At 42.5% G+C, this 16,874-nt stretch overlaps 1 protein-coding gene across 1 annotated transcript; it reads right to left on the bottom strand.

The window, feature by feature from the left end:
- Positions 1-2,147: 2,147 nt before the first annotated feature.
- On the bottom strand, positions 2,148-3,169 carry LOC122032160. Its single transcript, XM_042591420.1, has 2 exons — positions 2,818-3,169; positions 2,148-2,711 (listed from the first exon to the last, which is right to left on the bottom strand). The coding sequence occupies exon 2, from the start codon at positions 2,678-2,680 to the stop codon at positions 2,348-2,350; it is 333 nt and encodes a 110-aa protein (XP_042447354.1). The 5' UTR covers positions 2,681-2,711; positions 2,818-3,169; the 3' UTR covers positions 2,148-2,347.
- Between the last annotated feature and the right edge of the window lie 13,705 nt (positions 3,170-16,874).

Raw genomic sequence — 16,874 nt, 5'->3', positions numbered from 1 at the left:
TCCGAGGACGTCTAGAACAGAGCCTGGTGGAACGATATCAACGCAGGTGGTGCTTCTCCCTACGTGCCGATCGATCCTCTATTTTGTCCCCAGATGGAGAGTTATTCCGGCCGGTCCTCCTGCACCGCTCGGCCTCCTGACGTTGATGTGGCCTGTTACGCCAGCCGATCAACCATCGCCTTCTGCTGTTGCTGCTTGACTATTTTGGCTGCTCGAGCTTGCACGAGCATATCGAGCTCCTCTTGAGTGAGTGTCACGGTGTGAAGGCGTCCAACTTCTTCCATCTTCTTGGCTCGGATGTAGGTGCGTTCCCACAGACGACGCCAAATTTGATCCTATCCGAGAGTCGAGGCGATGAACGCTGGGAGAACGTGACATTCTTGTTGACTGTGCGTGGACTCCGACTAGGGAGAATCTGCAACCACAACAACGTCAGTGCTGAGCCAGGGAGGGGTTCCCGGCAATGACCCTCCGACGCTCAAGTCAATCTCCGACGATGTGTAAGTAAGGAAGCGAAGAAGCAGAGTAACAGTGTAGCTATAGTAGAAATTATGCATACCTCCGTTGAAGCTTGGTGCTCCTTATATAGGGCTACGGGGAGCGCGCGTGGACGCTTTTCGAGGTGTGCACACTTCTCAAAGCTTTCCTTGAAAATACATATCAGGAAAGCGTCTCTGACACCATACCTCAATGACCCGAGCATATCTCTGACATGACAGTGGAAGCTTCCGTCGTACAATCCTCTGTCCGGTCATGCCGCTAATCATGTCGTTTGTCGGTGGCACGAGTTCCTACAAGGATATCGGCTGATCATCCTTTTGTTTGTTAGTGGGCCGAGTGGGATGGTCGCTCGGCCAGCTCTCAGCCATCCAGGTGTTTGGCTCTTGGGCCGAGTGGGGTGGCCGCTCGGCCAACATTCCACTGTCCGAGCTCCACTGTTGTGTCGAGATATATCTGAGTGTGACTACTCGGTTGCGCTCCCGTTTCGACGGTTTTGCGGTTCTACTTAAATCCGAACGAGTTGGCCGCTCGGCGTGTGCCTAGCCGGCACATGGTTTTCTGAGCGTCGGAAGCTCGATATGCGACCGAGCTGTGGTAACATCGGGTTGATATCAACCTAGCTATCCTTCCCCTCGGTCAGGCAAATGGGTTGTCCGGCCGGTCAGCAATATAGGGGCGTTGACCACCTAGACTTTGACTTCCACCGTAACAATGACCCTCTAAGGGGTGGACCCTTATCACCGGATCAATGGACAAGGATCCATTCCTAATTAAATCGACAGAAATACTCTCTCGTAGTGATCTGTTTAATTTATTGATTTACCTCTTTACATATGATTCGAGGGCCAGTAGTGTGGGACGTCTGACTTCAATGTATGGCCTTTTATAGAAATAAGTAAATTTCTTTTATCTCATATAAATAACTGTTGTGCCAGGATAAATGTTTCCTATTATTTATCCCCCTTTCAGAGAGTATGGGGCAGCATTAGAAGGACTGCTAAGGTGCAATATGTAATTTTATTTTTACCTAATCTCAGGTAAAGGGTCATTGTGCTGAGTAATTTAAATCCCTTTAAGATCGTATGAGACCGTCTGGAAGGCCCCCGAGTAAGGGTTGTAATTTTTTATGTAATAAATTTAGCCCCATATAATGGTGCAGTGGCAGAACTCCTTATCAATTTCTCAAACATAAGTTTCACGTTCGGCAAATTAACGGATAAATTTTTCTTAATAGACAGTTGACTTAAGAATATTGGACTAAAGGATCACCTGTTGTAAGCACTTTCTAATTTACCTCATTAACCAAGTAAAAGCTTTCGTAAGACTAGATCAGTCATTACAGAATTAGTCAGCTTAAGCTAGATGAATATACGATGCCAATTAAAAAAATAAAAAATAATAATATTTTGTATCAACATTATTTTTTTAAACACAAAAATATCATTTTCTGGTTATGGTAGTTAGCAGTTAATGATTTTGAATTGTGATTTGTAAATCAATTTGCTTTAAAAGTTGACACAGAACGGGTGAAATCTGATTTTTAAAATAATTTTAGAGTGATTTTCTTATGGAAATAAACTCTTTTAGACTAATAAAATATTAATATTTTATTTAGAGAATTTTGAGGTTTATATTGTCAAAATCTATTTTCAAAATAAATATCAGACTCAAATCTTTTCCAATTTGCATATTCCACCATGTAGTACAGAAAAGAAGCCAACAGGTGAACAAATAAAAAATAGAAAAAAGTTGGTGCTTTTTGGAGAGCTGCACTAAGATGTCACACAGATCACAACTCCACCGACTCCATTGGATCATCCGGCCGCTGCTCGGGCTGTTTCGGTTGCTAGGGTGCATCGGGCGGTGGCGGAGGCGCTGCCTGGGTTCCATTAGCGCTCGGTCTGGAGGAAGGCGCCTCCAGCCTCCCGTCAATGCAGGAGGCGCACTTCCGCTCGAACCACCCCTCGGGGTCGTAGTGTCCGTAGCCCATCACGGTCCTGCCGGAGCAGAGCCAGCCGAGGATTCCAGCGATCGCCCCTAGCACGGCGATTACTGCCAGGACGGCGATCACCGGCCCGACAGAACCGCCACCGTGGGATCCGTACGGAATCGGGTACAGCGGCGGCGGCGGAGGCGGGAACTGCAGCTGCTGCTGCTGCTGCGGGAATCGGAGCGACATCCGAAGGCGAGAAACCCCACAAAGGTTGGATCTTGGGAGCAAAATGGCCGAAAAGATTGTATTTTGAACAGACTACCGGCAAAAACAAAGGCACGACATGGCGAAAACGTATCCAGCTACAAGCGAAATTAATTCACCTTCAAAGGCACTCGTCGGCAAGAGACGCGAATCCCTCCATTTTCTCCACCGAGCTTCATCAGATCCTTCCCATGGAGCTCCCAGCGTCTCCAAGAGGCCAACGAGAGGTAAAGGGGAGTCCGTGGCTTCTGCAAATTTGTCTCAGGAAGGAGAGGGCCTCGAGTTTGCTCCAGTACTGGGTTGGGGAAGACGCACTGGGTGGTCGACACGCGTTTCGAAACGGACGGTGAAACTGGCGTAGTACTGCATCTTTGAGCAGTGTTTATCATAGCAGAGCTAAATGTGCCCCTTCTTCACTGCCAATTTACTGCAAAGCAATGCAATCCCAAGCTCTGGCTTTTGAAATGGACTGGCATTGTGCCGTTAGCAGAGAGGTCTGGGGACATATTGACAACTTTACCACAGGGAAGATCTGGTTCTCCGATTGCCACAAAAGATGATAATTCTCATCCTAGAGATCTTTTCAGGATTGTTTTATATGATTTGGAAGGGAAATAAATCGAGGATTTTATTCAGCACAATGATCCTTTGCTTGAGATTAGGTGACCGTGATGTATTCCGTGGATCCCATGATCACTTACAGTAACATCACAGGTAAATATTAACGGTTTCTGGGCGAAAGTTTCTTTTAGCAAGAGGAGAGAGAGAAGGGGTTCCTTTTCCTTAGCCCAAGATGTGCATGTGACCGTCTCTGTGGCCAGTACCTACAGATGGATGGAGCATGCCCTTTGGCCACAAAACTAACTCAACCTTCACCAGTTTTTAGTGTACAGACAGTATTTCAATATTGTAATCTTAGCTCAGAAACTGTGATATATAATAGCTCAGAAGGTAAAGAAGAAGAAAAGAAAAAAAAATTTATATCTAACAAAGTGAATTGATCTCTTCAAATACAGAGTATCAGATGTGGTAAAGATCAATGATTCTTATTCAATGATAATACTCATTTGGATAGGTTAAGACTAGATAATAATTATAGGACAAGATTAGATTAAAGAGCATTTTAAAATACCCCTCTCCTGTCATTGGACTTGTAGTTGTCTATTAGACTAAAATGAATTTTTGGCCTAAATGAACCTACACTATTTAGAATGCAAGTATGAAGATATATATGAGTTCTTAACTAGAACTATCGCTGATGATCTCATGGAAGATTAAAGAATTTGGACTGATGCTTATGGAACACTAAGTTCTCATCGCATTGACAATGTTTAATGCAACTCAAAGTATACTTTACAAAAAAAAAAAAAAAAAGATAAATAAATCCACTTGACTCGGGCACTCGCCTCTTCTATTGAAATATTCTGTTCAATACGACCAGGTATTAAGATCAACCACGAACTCAACTTATTGTTCAGCTTGCAGTTATGCACCTGTTAAAAATTATATCTTGGATTGCTCAGACGTATTTTAAAACAGCCATAGACTTTGCAAATTAAGGATGATAAAGACAAGGCAGTGTTCAAGATTTATATGAACTAAATAGCTTGCAAAAACTAGCTTTTTTAGACATATCAACTTAAACTCACCAGCATGATGTATATATGATCCTGTCCCGAAGCTAAATCAAACGGGGAGCCGACAACGAGGATGAAAACGTTGACAAAGAGAGGACTGGACTTCTGACCTGAAGATACATGCTAGGCTTTTCGATCTTTGAGGGGAGCAAGGAGAAGACGTTGAAAATGATACCCACGAGCCTGCACACACCACAGAGAGCTCACACTGGGACGTTAGAGCGAGAACTAGGGAAGAAGTCTTAGGTGTAGGTCCTCCGATGCTCGAGTAAGAAAAAGAGGCTCAGCGAACAGTGTAAGGAAAAGTAGAACTGTAGTAGATGCATGTATGCGCGCGTATCTAGCCAACGAAGGGAGCCTCTCTTTTAAACTATCTCTCATAACCTTCGTAATAATGAGACATCAGGGAATGTCGAGTGTGAGAGTATTTTGGATGATGGAAGATGTACGACTAACTTCCATTGGATGAAGGAAAGTTCTGCGATATGCATGTTGCAAAGTATCAGAATATTCTCTGAAAAATGATCGTTATTCTCTGATAGGTGATAGTGATTCCTTGACAATGTTATTCCCTCATGATAGTCTGACCGACACTTGGGTAGACTGGGAAAAGTCAGGGAGTCATGCTCATGAAAAGTGAGGGATTGAGCCCTAGGGGACCGACCAACGCTAGGGCTGACTGGGAGTATACTGGGAGCTATGTCTATGAAAAGTGAGGGACTGAGACCTAGAGAACCAACCGATGATAGGGCCGACCGGGAGTAGACTAGGAACTGTGCCCATGAAAAGTGAGGGACTAAGCCCTAGGGGATTGACCGACCTTGGGGCTGATCGGGAGTAGACTGGGAGTAGTGCTTAGGAAAAGTGATGGGCAGAACCTTGGGGTCGACCAACACTTGGGACGACATGGTGTAGACTGAGGCAGTGCCCAGGAAAAATGATGGACAGAGCCCTGGGGGCTGACTGACACTTGGGCTGCCTGGGAGTAAGGGCAGTGCCTAGGAAACGTAATGAGTGGAGTTCGAAACTTGGGTCGACCAGGAGTAGACTGGGGCAATGCCCCTAAATCTAAGTCTTAGAGGAAATGGTCAGTTTGGACACGTACTCCCTGACCTTGACTGTCATTTCCTCTTGACTTTTGATTGTCACACCACCTTGACTATTGGCCTTGCACTATTCTTGGGGGCATCCATTATATGTCATATCACAAGCTTCCCCTCCAAGTCTAGTAAAGGATATTCATGTCTGATTGACTAGACTCGAGTCCTCAGGGCATCCCACCGTTTAACCGGGCATCATCCTCGATGGCCTCTCAAGGCCACCTGTAACACTGTCTTTTTAGAGAAAACACCTGCCCATCGTCTGTCTATTATTTTAAATTTAAGGTAGGGTTTTAGCAATAGCGTATCAGTGTAATGATTTAATTATCCCATCCATCATAAATATCATTCTATGGGTGATTGCCACATGTCCTACCAACTTCACTCTGATATGATGGTTTACACATACCTTTTTGTATAAATTTTAATAACAATTCACCTTCTCTGATCCGACAGTTGCCCTTAGTAGGGTCATTTCGATCGGATGGTTTAAACTTCAAAGCACCCTCAGGACACTCGTTCAAAACCCTAAGTGCTATAGGAAATGATTCATGCATGCTTTGTCTTCTTCAACTTTCGGCTCCGTGCGACGATCTCTACTACTTGCAATTTTCTCTGTAACCCTTTGAGTAAATGTTTTTTCTTGATCCTTCTCTTCCTTTTTCCCTCTTCGATGGCACAAGAAACCTTCGCCTCCTGATATGCCACCTTCCACTCTGATTTTGATAGTTGTGACCTCGAGTTGGCTAGGCTAAACTTAAAGATTCCCACAACCTCATGCATCCGCATTCCTGGTTCTCAAGACCGTTCTCATCACCCTCCTCCCGCCTTCGTTACTTTCTTCAAAGATTAACTTCATGTTGGTCTAAGCTTTCCTATCCCTAAGTTCTTTCCGGAGATAAGCCAGTATCTTCACATTCCGCTTTTGCAATATGCCCCCAATGCCTTTCGCGTAATGTGTGGAATAACAATCATATTTCGTTTATATGATATCTCCTTATCACCCGTATGTTTCATCACTTTTATTACCTTAAGAAGTCAGCCCCTGGGGTCTTTATGGTTCAATCTCAATCGAAGGTCGTCTTCTTTCAAAAAATGCCCTCCTTGAATAAGGGATAGAAATCCCACTTCTTTTTCATCCAAGCGTCTGAGCCCATACTTTGGCTGACTAAATGGTGAGCAGATTTCCCTTATATCTCTGAGTTGGGAGATTATCACCACGTGGTTACATGCATTGCTGCCTCATAGAAATTGGTGGGCATCTAGTTCCACATCCCTTCCCTATTGTGAGAAGTCTTCTCTACATGTTTGGACTGAGTCCCATCCGAACAATGCTTCCCTCCCATTTTAGTAAGCCTAGGTAACTTAGCTCTTGCATTCTCACTAACTGAGCCCCTTGTTTTCTTTTTGTGTAGAGGGCATCATGTTTAAGGACTATGCCCTCGAGTCCACATGGCTAAAGAAAGATGCAATAAAATAGAGAGGGCAGGACATATTGGTTGACCGAGAGACTCAGCAAGCCGGTTCCTCCGGAGAGGCCTCCTGTGACCAAGCAGGTGAGAGTATTGTAGTCGCCAATGAGGAGGTGATAGTTGTAGAGCCCCCTCACCCTCCCTGAGGAAACTTCCATCGTGGAATTGGAGCCGCCCTTACAACTCCAACGCAAGAGGCGCCGAGTTACTCCATCAGTGCAATCATCCCCGATACTCTTAACTTAGCATATCCACTCGCAAGGGGCTCTGATACCACTGTAAGGAAATAGGTTGCTAAAAACGCACACGCGCAGCGGAAAAACCTATTTCCTCTAGAAGATCTATGCGAAGGGAGAAGAAAAATATACTCAGTTTACATAGGATAACATGAGAGATTATACCTTTGTAGCGTGCTCACGGACTCCCAACAGCTCGGATCACAACAGGATCTCGCGTTCGCGCCTATATAGTATCCACACGAACAAGCGTTCGTTTGTCTCACAAACTCACAAGATGGAGAAAGGTTGTGCTAGCAACCTATAGAGTGGATTTCGACCCAGAGAAAAGGAGCAATGAGAATGAAGAGAATTAAGCCAAAATGAAGAGAGAAACACTTAAGTATTTTCATCCAATGAAAACACTTAATTAACATTAATAGCCTTAATGAGCATTTACACTCCATTAAGGACCACACACTTGTAACTCCTCATTTTAATTTTAAAAATTGAATCAAATGTATCATTGAATTTCAAAATTCAATGAATGTCTCATTAATCCTCACTTGAGTCTAACTCAAGTCTCCTCACTTGAGTCTAACTCAAGTCTAATTCACTTGAGTCTAACTCAAGTCTAATTCGATCGAGTCTTACTCAATTAATCTCATACAATTCAAATTCAATGAATCACATTTCATTAATTTGAATTGACTCCTTGAGTCTAGTTTGAATTGGACTTAATCCAACAATTAGATCCAATTGAGTCTAACTCAATAAATCCAATTCGGATAAGACTTAATCCAATGATTCATCATATGAATCCATCTCCAAATCTACTTGTTCTTTGTGTGTGACCCAATAGGTTCTCGTAATGTTGGCAATGTACCCAAATCAACATTTAGATACATAAGCAATGAGTGGCATCTAGCAATGCATCATTGCTATCCAAGTGACGAGAAGGTTAAGATCCGACCTAACCTGTCCATGGCTATTATCTTGTATGATTTGGTCCCTCTATCCTTAATATCTAGATTGATCAATGCGGCATAGACCGTATCATCCTCTTATCAACCTTTGTGTTTCTTGATCTCTAAGTAGACACACTCAATCAAATAAGCTCAATATATTATACTGACTCATTTGAGCATGACTATGCTTTCTTTGTCCTACTAATCAAGGGGCCCACAGATATCACTTCCGTCATATGAAAGATCGAATTTATTGTCCACCTTGTTACAGGTGACGTTTGCCGATACCAAAGTACACAACTCCTTATGTAGGGAACCGTAGTGACTTCAGGTCTAAGGATTATTCATACCAATAGTCACATTAAAATATTTATGACACTCATATAACGATCCATGAAACATTCTCATGGCGGGTCATTTAGTATATATTCTCTAATATATACCCATGTGTCAACCTGATATCTCATATCCATAACTTGTGAGATCAAGTCATCTGTTGACCTAGATGTTAGTCTCAACACATTAATATTGTCCTTGTATATTAATGCTCGACTAGGAATAATTAAGAGTAGTGTTCTCTACAATATTTCACTATCAATTCAACCAATTGATATATTGTAGATAAGAACCTACTACCCAAGGACATTATTATACTTATTCAATTGATACTGAACTGAAATAAATATAATAACCAACTTTACTTTTTATTAATAATGATATATGCCATTTACAATCATCTCATAATTGATACTAGGGCTAATACGAACACTTCTCGTAGGTAGGTTGCTTCACTCTCATATCCCTCCAGCCCAGTACAAATGGAAGTGGCCTCTATGGCGAGCGGGCCTCCCATTCTCTCCATTCCTCAGGCGCCTCCTCCACAGACCATCCAACCTTTAGAGGCTCTGTCCTAGTCATCACACCCACCCAAAGGTCGCTTCCAGTACACGTTGCTTTCAGTGTGCCATCCCTCCGGGTATTGGCCCCAGCTTCATCTTCAGATCCCTTGCCTGCTTGCGGATAGGTGTGACTGAAGGGCCTGCTAGCGAGGCCTGGAAAGACGTGGAAAATAAAGTGGTGGATTGCTCGCTGTTGGAGTTGGCGGACCAATTATTCCGAGAGCTGACCATGATAAGTTTTAGTTGTTCTACCCCTATATATAGAATGCTGCTAATCCTGTTCCTCCGCAGCTCTGGGTGATTGGGATGAACGTGTCCCAAATTATTGTAGGGCTGCACTGGGAGAATGAACCCCTGTTAGGGCAAACAATAGAGCAGGAGCCTTCCACATTTACATACTAGATTTTTGATCTGGTCGTGCCACAAGAGACTTGGGCACAGGCTGACCTGCTACGAGTAGTGAAGATGAAAGCCCAAGAAGCTTGGGAGTTGGCTGGTATTGAGGCAGAAAAATCAGGGCAACTAGAGGTCACCCTAAAGACCAGTAATAATAGGCTTCGATCAGAAATCACAAGGAGGGTTCAGGCTGTGGCCGATCTTGACGCAAAAACCCTAGAAGCCTAGGACCTTTTTGATAAATTAAATGAACAAGAAACTTCCCATGCTTCTACCCCAGCGACACTATCGGTGAAGGATGTTGAGTTGGCTATCAGCACCCTACTGGTATCCGACCAGCAATAGCAAATGGGTGCTCAGAGGATCACCCTGGAGTCCCTACTTGCCGAGTTGGAGGCTGCAAAGTCTGGAGTGGAAACCTCTAAGTTGGAGCTGGCTGGGGCAGAATTTGAGTTAGCCATGTCCCAGGGCAAGTTTGTAAGTTATCATGCGGGGGAGGATAACCGCTTCGAGACCAAGAAGACCGCCTACCTTTTTTCTCGCGACTTTGTCTTGCAAGTCATCACCAATATTAACCAGATGATCATTCATGGAATTGAAGGGGTCATTGGACAACTACAGGAGGATGGTCTGCTGGCATCTGGACCTCCCGTGAACTTTCTAGATCATGAAAGGTTGTTGGGCGAGCTTTTTGATGAAATATTCTTGACATTTAAGTAGTTTTTCTACTGTCCAACATTCTAGGCCCTGATAGGGCGTACAAATTTTCATGGCTTGTATTTAATTGTTGCTTCTATTGGCTTGTCCTTGATACCTATGTTTGTGCTGCTTATTCCCACGTGTTTGCAAACATTGGCATGCCCGCGGGGGTAGGGCTAATGCCTCGTCTTTCTGGATGCTGGTCAGGTAGTGAGACTTGGCTTATCTTCGTGAGTGACATTAGGCGTCGTTCAGGTAGCTATCTTCTCTAAGGGATCAGTGATTGATAGCTCAAGTGGAACTTGAGCTATTGCTACCGACCCGGAAGTAAGTCGCACGGAATCCCAACATGCTAATCGGATTACACTAAGAGCTAGGCAACAGCCGACCATCTTAGAGTCGGTTAGTTAATGATTACTCGCTAGTCTTATTACTGAGTGGTCTGCCTTAGGAAGCTAGGATAAGGCATTCCGCTCTTATGAGGTCCACTCGGCTATAGTCGAGTGGACTTAGATAGGGGAAGACACCCAAGATGTTGATAGACTGAAGTCAACTAGATCAGATGTACTGCAGATGTTATAGATGGAAGAAAAGACCCCAGGATGACATGCCTTGCTATTATTTTATCTTTTCCTGATGTCATAAAATTTTCCTTTCTAATACTACCACGTGTCTATCAGACTTACTCTTCCATGACAAGATATTTGACTTACGACATTCTATATGGACAATGATCTACCTACCCTCTAATCCGACGATCTTGGTGAGTGGTTCATATTTTGATATGATCGTATGGTTCATTTCACAAGACCCCTCTTTGAAAATGACCTAACGGCTTCTCGCACACCCCTGCACTTCATCTTCATTTTGCTTCTTAGTTTCCTCCCTTCGACGACCTCGACAACTTCTTCGTTCTCATTTGTCCCTGGCTTTTCCCTTATTCTTCCTCTCTTACTGAGATCCTTCTTCTTGAATCAACTTCTTTCTCCAATCCGCTATGGATACTTTCATTTTGTGGTATACCTAACTAATCTTAGACTTCACTGGGGTAGACTTAAATGACCTTCGCTTCACTTATGAGGTTCTCCATTCCCTCCATGTAATCATACCAACCGAAAATGACCGCTCTCACAGGCCACTGCTGGCTATGTGACTTTTTTCAACGATCAAATTCTAGCGGGTCTTCATTTCCCTATCCCTAATTTTTTTCTCTGATATAAGTTGATATTTTTGCATTCCCCTCTGCTAGTTCGTCCCCAACTCCATTTTCATTCTATACGGGAACACCATTCTATTCCACTTGTATGGAATTCCCCTGACCCCTCGTGTGTTCCACTACTTCTTTGTTCCCCAATGCCAGACCGACGATATTTTTCATTTTCAACCTCACCCTAGGAGCACCTATTTCGACAAAATGACTCTTTAGGGTAGGGACGGGAAAGTTAAGTATTTTTTTCCTTTGCTTTTCTACTCCCATAGTTTAGCCGACCAGGAGATTTCGACAAAATGACTCTTCAGGATAGGGATTGGAAAGCTAAATATTTTTTCCTTCGCTTTTCTACTCCCATATTTTAGTCGATGAGGAGATAATCAATTCTCCCATCGACGCCTAAACTAGGTGACTTTCGCATGGAGGTAACTTTCACCGAAGCCTCGGAGCGACTAGCGAGTTTGAAGTTTGATATTTCTGAGCTACTTCAGGAGGGACTCCTATATATGTTTGGTCTGAGTTTCCTCCCAATGAGTATGCCGCTTTCTCTGGGTAAGAAATCTTAATATGCTTTGCCTTTTTCTACCTATTGATGTCTTCTCTTTGTAGTGGATGCTCTATCTACGGCTTCCGTGGCCGAGACCCTTTGGATGAGTAATTTTGAAATCTTAATTTGCTTTACCTTTTTCTGCCTACTGATGTCTTCTCTTTGTAGTGGATGCTTTGTCAAAGGCTTCTATGGCCAGGAACATCCGAATGATTAATTTTGAAATAAATCAAAGAAGGCGGGCTATATTGGTCAAGCAACAGGGCATGCTGCCCTCTATCCTCCTACTCTTGCAGTTCCAGATCTTGCAGAAACTTCTGAGGCCTTCATTTGCAATGAACACTTAATTTTCACAACAAAAGGTGTTGACTGCCCAGTGTAGCTGCCCCTGATCCGATGCTGACCGAGCAGGTGCCCCCTCCCATACCTTAAGTCTCAGAACAACTTTGGCTAAACTGATCGCTCGGCTACTGTTGAACAAACTAGAGTTGAGCGGGCACCTATGCCTTCTCTTTATGCGCAGGGAAAACCTCGATGGAAACTGCACGACTTGAGCACGTGTCTCTGCCCTTCCCTTCTATCCTCGGGGCATCTCCGGCCATAATCGATCTCCTAGCTACTGATGTGCATAGATTATATACACTTTTATACATTTTTTAACGCACATCTACTTGTATTTCATGTATATAATCTATGTTTATTTCACCATATTTCCTTATAATGTTATATTTCTATTTTATTTATTTGGAGATATGCTCTTTACATGTTTTGATTGACAAGACGCTATTTGAAGTGAAAATAAAGTAAAAACGCACACGAGAGCAACTCCGAAAGAAATCAAGCTCATGCCGTGTGAAAGCATAGGACCGTATGGGCATTCCGAAGTAAAGAAGGCTCTGATCATGCCAAATGGTACGACCATGCCAAATTTCAAGAGGTGAAGCAAGGCGTGGTCATGACACGGCCATGCCAAATTTCCAGGCAAAGTAAGGCGTGGTGTTACGCAATCGCAAGTGTACAGTTTCATCGTCAGTAATAAAAATATCAAATCCACAGGGGTTGTTGATTAAGCACTAGAGATGTCGCAAGGTAAGTTATCTAGACGGTCAAAAGCTGACTTTGACATTTGCAAACTAACGAGGGTGATTGAAAAGGGAAAGAGAAGGATGAGAGAAAGAGAAAGAGAAAGAGAAAGAGAAAGAGAAAGAACTGATCTTGGATGGAATGAGTTTCGGGAGATGAATTCTATGATTTCGATTTCATTGTAACACTAGGACATACTACATAGATTGCTTAGTTTCTACCCTCTATGTCCATGCACTTGTAGGAAGTTAGATTGTTCAATATCCCTAGGTATCGAATAGAGACGATCCTTATGAAATCCTGTAACGGTTAACCCCCCCCCTCCGGTCACGAGGGTGCCTCGGTAGATCACTGGGATACACATCTAGTAAATAACAATAAGGATAAGGGTTACCTACCTCCTTATGGAGGGATTGCCTCTCCCTTCAAGAGAATGTCCTAGACGTCCGTGAACGGATTACCCTTGTCATTAGGGCCCTTCAGGTATATGATCTAGAGCACTCTCTTTACGAGAGCAACAGTTCCTAAAGGATTGTTTCTCCTTTTAAGGGAACGTCTTAGACATCCGGAAAGGGTTACCCTTGTCACTAGGGTACCTTGGTCAATACGCTCTAAGGTATCCCCTTTACGGGATCAACAATCCTCCACATCAAGCAATCAAAGCATAGAAACATAAACATGGCACACACGCAACTCATCATGCACGAACAAGGCATCAACAGGTCATTGAATAGAAACAAGGTGAATCTACATAGTTCTACATCTCCATCATATTACAAATACTTCCTAATCCTAGAACAAGATGTCTACTCCATTATGGGGGAAGAACAACCCCAGAACATAAAGAAAAGCATACTTATAACCCTAGAAGAAAAGGAAGAAGATATGCTTGATGATTCTGATGTCTTGGTGATGCTTCCTTGCTCCGGAGATGGACGGATCGTCAAGGGACGGCGGTGGATGAAGCTCTAGGGTTTCCCCCGAAGGAAAAAACTCTTTCCCAAGGAGAGGGGCGAAGTCCCCGAACCAAAGATGATTTCCAAAAATAGATTTCTTGACCCTTTTATAAGCTAGGGTATGGGCGTCGCACGACCCGTGGCACGACCGTGCAAGGTTGGCACGGCCACACCCATCCTCTCTTCTGGTTAGGTGGCACGATCATGCGATTCCGCACGACCGTGTCTTCTTTCTACACTGGAGTGGCCACACGACCGTGCAAGGTTGCACGACCGTGGCCTTCTACTTCTCTGCCTAGGGTCACACGACCGTGCGGAATCGCACGACCATGATCCTCTCCCTCTTTGGAATGTTGGCACGGTCGGAACGCTCATGGCCACACGGTCGTGTGGTGCTTGCACGACCCAAGCTCCTGTGTGCACTTTTGTTTTATTTTCGCTCCAAATAACGCCATGTCAACAAGAAAACAAGCAAAGAGCAGATCTCCGAACAAATATAATGGAAGTAGGACATTATAAAGAAATAGGGTGCAATAAACATAAAATATGCTATGAAATACAAGTAGATGTGCATCCAAACATGCATAAATGATCATAAAATCTACGCGCATCACACCCTCAGACTTAAACCTTTGCTTATCTTCAAGCAAAACCCGCAATCTAGATTCATGTGGTCAGATAGTGCATCATAATATCTAGCAAATCAATCTAATCCTATCAGATGATTTCATTGGTGAGCAAGATACAAAAGTAGTTTGAGTATAACCTAAGTAGTAGTCCTCCGTGCTCAGTACGAAAGTGGCCTAAATTTATCAAGTTTCAATCCCTAAGTCTAGTCAAGTCGTCATAGAGTTGTGTTCCTTATGCTTCCGGCGATAGACACTTACCTGCCACACGCAAGGTAGTTCTTGCTCCATTACAAGGGAATATTCGCATTAACATAAGTTGATTAGCATATGAGTTACTCAAGATGTTTTTCTTTTTCCTTTTGCTTGTTCTCCCTTGATTTTTTTATCCCTTATTTTTTTCAATCATTTTTTTTTCTTTTTGAATGTTTGCAAAGTACCAAACTTGAACAAACTTTCATTTTTTTTGGGGGGATTAATTTTTTTCCAAATGAGCTTACATGATCTGAGTTTATCCAATAACCAAAATGTAGTTGAGAGGTCACCATAGAAGCACAAGTACTAGTCCAATTCTATGAATCATGACTATGTTAGAGTTATCAACCATAAAAAATAGGCATAGTGTATAGAGATCCTAAAACAAGACCAATACTTAAACTCTTATAGTAAAAGCATTGCTCACTTCATGCTATCAAAGATAGAAAAAGATATATCACTAAACATACTAGCACCATAAGTAATACATAAAATCTAGAATAAACGTGATATTATTTTGCAATAAGGAACAAGCAATCATGATGTGATGTAAGATGTAAAAAGAAATAAGCAAAAACTAAATGAACCAAATGCATCTAATGCATCCCCCCAGATTTAAACTTTTCATTGTCTCAATGAAAATTAAAAACAATGTGGAGGAGATTTTAAGTAAGAGAAGTTACCAAATGATACGTGCCAAATATCCATGTCATGAACTTCTCCATCATGTAGTTGCCCTCCTCCTAATCTTTGAATCCTATAAAAGAAGATTGACAACAAAAATTAAGTAGAGGATACATGTTTATTATAAAGAAAGAACTGAAGACATAAATAAAATAAGAAAGAACTTGGGTTACCTCCGAAGAAGCGCTTGTTTAAGGTCATTAGCTCGACCACCTCATTAGATTCATCAAAATCTTGAGGGCTAAGATATTTTAGAACCCTCTTATCAAGGGATCTTATTATAGAGAGAGCTTTCAATGTTGGAGTTAAGAAGTAAAGTATCGCTCTCTCCATCTTCGTCTTCTTTAAAGTCCTTTCAGGTGGTTGAAGACGGTTCAGATCGAGCTTCCAATTATAAGTCCCAAGAAAACCTGCACACCTAAAAGAAAGGCAAACCTCCCACAAGTATGTAATATTAGAAGGAACTAGAACCATATTAGTATGAACTGAATATGCATCAAAAATTAAATCACATCCAACAAAATCAATTATAGGTACCTCTATGAAATTTTCTAAAAGATCACTAGAAATACTAACCTTGCATTGTTGAGATGTACCTGAAAGTTCTAAACAATGGGATGTGACTTCTTCAGAATTAAGAATTGGTTCTAGTTCTGGCTCAGGTCGAAGTGGTTCTAAAAGTGGTGATTCTTGGGGCTTTGCTTCCAATGTACAAGTCCCTACACAATTATCCTCAACCAATTCTATTCTTGCAAATTCTATAGTATCGAGTTGTTGTGCGACCAAGAGAGGTGATCTTTGGGACATTTCCTCCATAGTACATGCTCCTACACTTTTATCTACCACATCATCATTATAAGTGGGGAAGAGTCCACTAACACTAATGTCATCAATAGAGGGATCAACAACATTATTAGAAATTTGAAATAATATTCGTAAAGCTGAGATCCCCCATTGCATCATTAGCTCTTCAGAAACTTGTGTTGTGGTCTCCATTTGACTTAGAGCAAGGATATTTGTGCGTTGGGAGTCCTCCAAGTCAATCTGCTCATCTAGTTGTGAATGATGTGGTATATCCAGTGAGAAATCATCCTGAATCTCTGAGAAACTTTGAGATGCTTGAAAAGAATGATCAACACCTTGCACATTTTTATAATCAAAATTTTGATAATCCCTTCTATCTTGATTGTAGTGTTGAGGTGGGTCAAAGTTCTTTTGCTAGGGAAATGACTGCTCACTCTGCTCTAGAATTAACTGAGGTTGAAAGTTCTGAATTTGATGATCTTCCCAGTCATAGCCATAACTATCAGGAACTTGCTCATATGTATCTTGATGTTGAGGTTGAACCAAACACTGAAGTTCCAGAGTCTTAGCAGATTTTAGGAAAAAAATGGCAAATAGCAGCTGGATGAGATGTGCTACCACACAC

This window comes from Zingiber officinale, chromosome 11A (genome assembly GCF_018446385.1).
Source record: "Zingiber officinale cultivar Zhangliang chromosome 11A, Zo_v1.1, whole genome shotgun sequence".
Classification (NCBI taxonomy): domain Eukaryota; kingdom Viridiplantae; phylum Streptophyta; class Magnoliopsida; order Zingiberales; family Zingiberaceae; genus Zingiber; species Zingiber officinale.
The sequence above is the reverse complement of the archived record's forward strand: the minus strand, read 5'-3'. Positions and strand labels throughout refer to the sequence as shown.